The sequence below is a fragment of the Penaeus vannamei genome, chromosome 14 (genome assembly GCF_042767895.1).
Source record: "Penaeus vannamei isolate JL-2024 chromosome 14, ASM4276789v1, whole genome shotgun sequence".
In the NCBI taxonomy this organism is placed as follows: Eukaryota; Metazoa; Arthropoda; class Malacostraca; order Decapoda; family Penaeidae; genus Penaeus; species Penaeus vannamei.
The window spans coordinates 1,963,327-1,965,826 of record NC_091562.1 but is presented as its reverse complement, the minus strand read 5'-3'; the positions used below and the strand labels follow the sequence as shown (position 1 = coordinate 1,965,826).

Below are 2,500 nucleotides of genomic sequence, written 5' to 3'. Positions count from 1 at the left end.
TTAGGTACAGTTACTGATAGAGATGAAGAGAAAGAATTCATTATCAATTAAGAACCAAAAGATAAATGAAGCCAATATAAATATCTGAGAGAGACAGATATAAATAAAAATAAAATGTAGAAACAGTCGAAAGTGATGGATCCAAATTCAGCATAGGTCATCTTTGTGAGAAAACAATTCAGTGAAGGAAAAATAAAATTTGTATCCATCACTTTCTCAGAATATAAATGTCCTCTATCACTTTATTATGTTATAGAAAAGATCTGTATATGCTATAAATATAGATGTGTATTATGCCATTCTAGTGACAGTAAGCAGTACAAAATGCTCCCCACAGAAAATCCAGCATTATTTTAATAGCCCCACGGCAAGCAGTAACATAAAAGCCTCTATGGTATTCCTGTACTTATGTGTACCTCGTGGGCATTTGTATTTGATGATGACGTGATCGTCTGAAATCAAAAACGATTCTTAGAAATGTGAAACCCTTGGCCTTCTACAGTATTTTGTCTGACATTTTGATAACTATGAGTTACTCTTACAGCTCTTTGGAATACTGATCTCAAAATCTAATAATAACATAGAAAATCTACCAGTAACAAAGAACTGTCTTTTATTAACTACATTGACAAGACAAATACTGCAATCTAGTTCAGTTTGTGGCCACTGGGATAATGATTAAGCCTGCATGTGATTGTTAGATAATGAACAACTATGTTAATGCCTGGCAGAGTAGATCCTGCAATCATAAATGCTGACAGCTTGTTCAAAAATTAGAATAGGCTGTTGCCAGTTAGTATGAATTTGGAGTTGAAGGTCAAGTTGGCTTGGTTGCCTTTCTGACTGCAGTTAATATGAAAGCAGGGAAAATATAACAATATAACAAGACGTATAAAATCATGTTATGATGGGTTGAGATCCTAGAGACAGTCACCGTCAGTGTGTTTTTAATTTAGTTACACTAGATATTTCTAATGATACAAAGAAAAAGTCCTAAATCTTGTAATGGTGATTGATGCTGCAACGGCATTTCTTATCTGTTGTCTGAATTAATCCATTCTAAACATGAATGAACTCTTTGTTTGCTCATTCATTGTTTGATTTTGTGAAAAACAACAAAAGATGGCTACTGCACTTAAAAAAAAATAGCCATCTCTTGACAAGTTTTTAAAAACCACATAAGACAACATACACTTACAATTACTAATAATAGTAAATGCATTATCATGACTATGTACAAAAGTGCATAAAGCAACATCTGCTCTATCATTTTTTGTGCTCATCATTTCAAACGATGAAACTCTCAACACTGACTATATTGGTAAGAGCAAATGAAAAAATTATACATATCATCTGGCAACCAATCATATTAGGAATCTGTGTATACTGAGGATATTAATTTTCCTCTGACATACATAAAACAGAAAAGCCTGACATTTTAGCCCTCATAATCAAATGAAAGAAATCATCATCGTTTTATACCTATATGATTATTAGCATATAATTTCTATATACACACTGCAGGGCTTCGAAGTGCTGATAAAAATAACATAACAAATAAAGTTGTGCACACTACAATATGTATATACAGTTCAACTGAATACAAGAACTTTACAACGATAAATAAAAATGGATTAAGCAACTTACCATCTTTAACTTTATGTAGAGAATCAAACATCCTGCGATACCACTCCCCTTGGTGTTCAGACTTCACACCCTGAGAATCCAACAAAACCTTACATTAGGATACATGGAACAACTGCCTGCCATCACAAGGGTAGGAGGAGGAAGGTTGGAGGTGCTTGGTGGCCAGGTATCATATCCTGGGTGTTGACATGCTGGGTGACTTAAAAATACAAGATGTGTAGGAGCCTAGGGAAACAGCATACGAATACTCACATATATAGGCAAATAAGGCACATAATTTACACTGATATGAGAATATAAACACACTCATACTTACACTCATATGCATATGTATGCACACACACACACACACACACACACACACACACACACACACACACACACACACACACACACACACACACACACAAACACACACACACACACACACACACACACACACACACACACACACACACACACACACACACACATACACACACACACATATGCACAATCACTCACTCACTCACATTTACACACACACACACACACACACACACACACACACACACACACACACACACACACACACACACACACACACACACACACACACAATCACTCACTCACATTTACACACATTTACACACATTTACACACATTTACACACACACACACACACACACACACACACACACACACACACACACACACACACACACACACACACACACACACACACACACACACACACACACAGAAAAAATAGAGAAAGATAACACATTGTACATATAACATGAAGGACCCTCATAATGACACTGTATTGCATGCACAAAAGACACACATAAGACAAAAGTGCAAAACTGAGTAA

At 35.8% G+C, this 2,500-nt stretch overlaps 1 protein-coding gene across 1 annotated transcript in view; it reads right to left on the bottom strand.

The window, feature by feature from the left end:
* The window catches only part of LOC113803830 (uncharacterized), a gene marked incomplete in the record, with an annotated part of 518,353 nt that overhangs the window by 120,717 nt on the left and 395,136 nt on the right, over positions 1-2,500 (bottom strand). Inside the window, 2 exon segments of the mRNA XM_070129566.1 lie at positions 417-452; positions 1,648-1,717. Coding sequence (XP_069985667.1) covers positions 417-452; positions 1,648-1,717 — 106 coding nt within the window.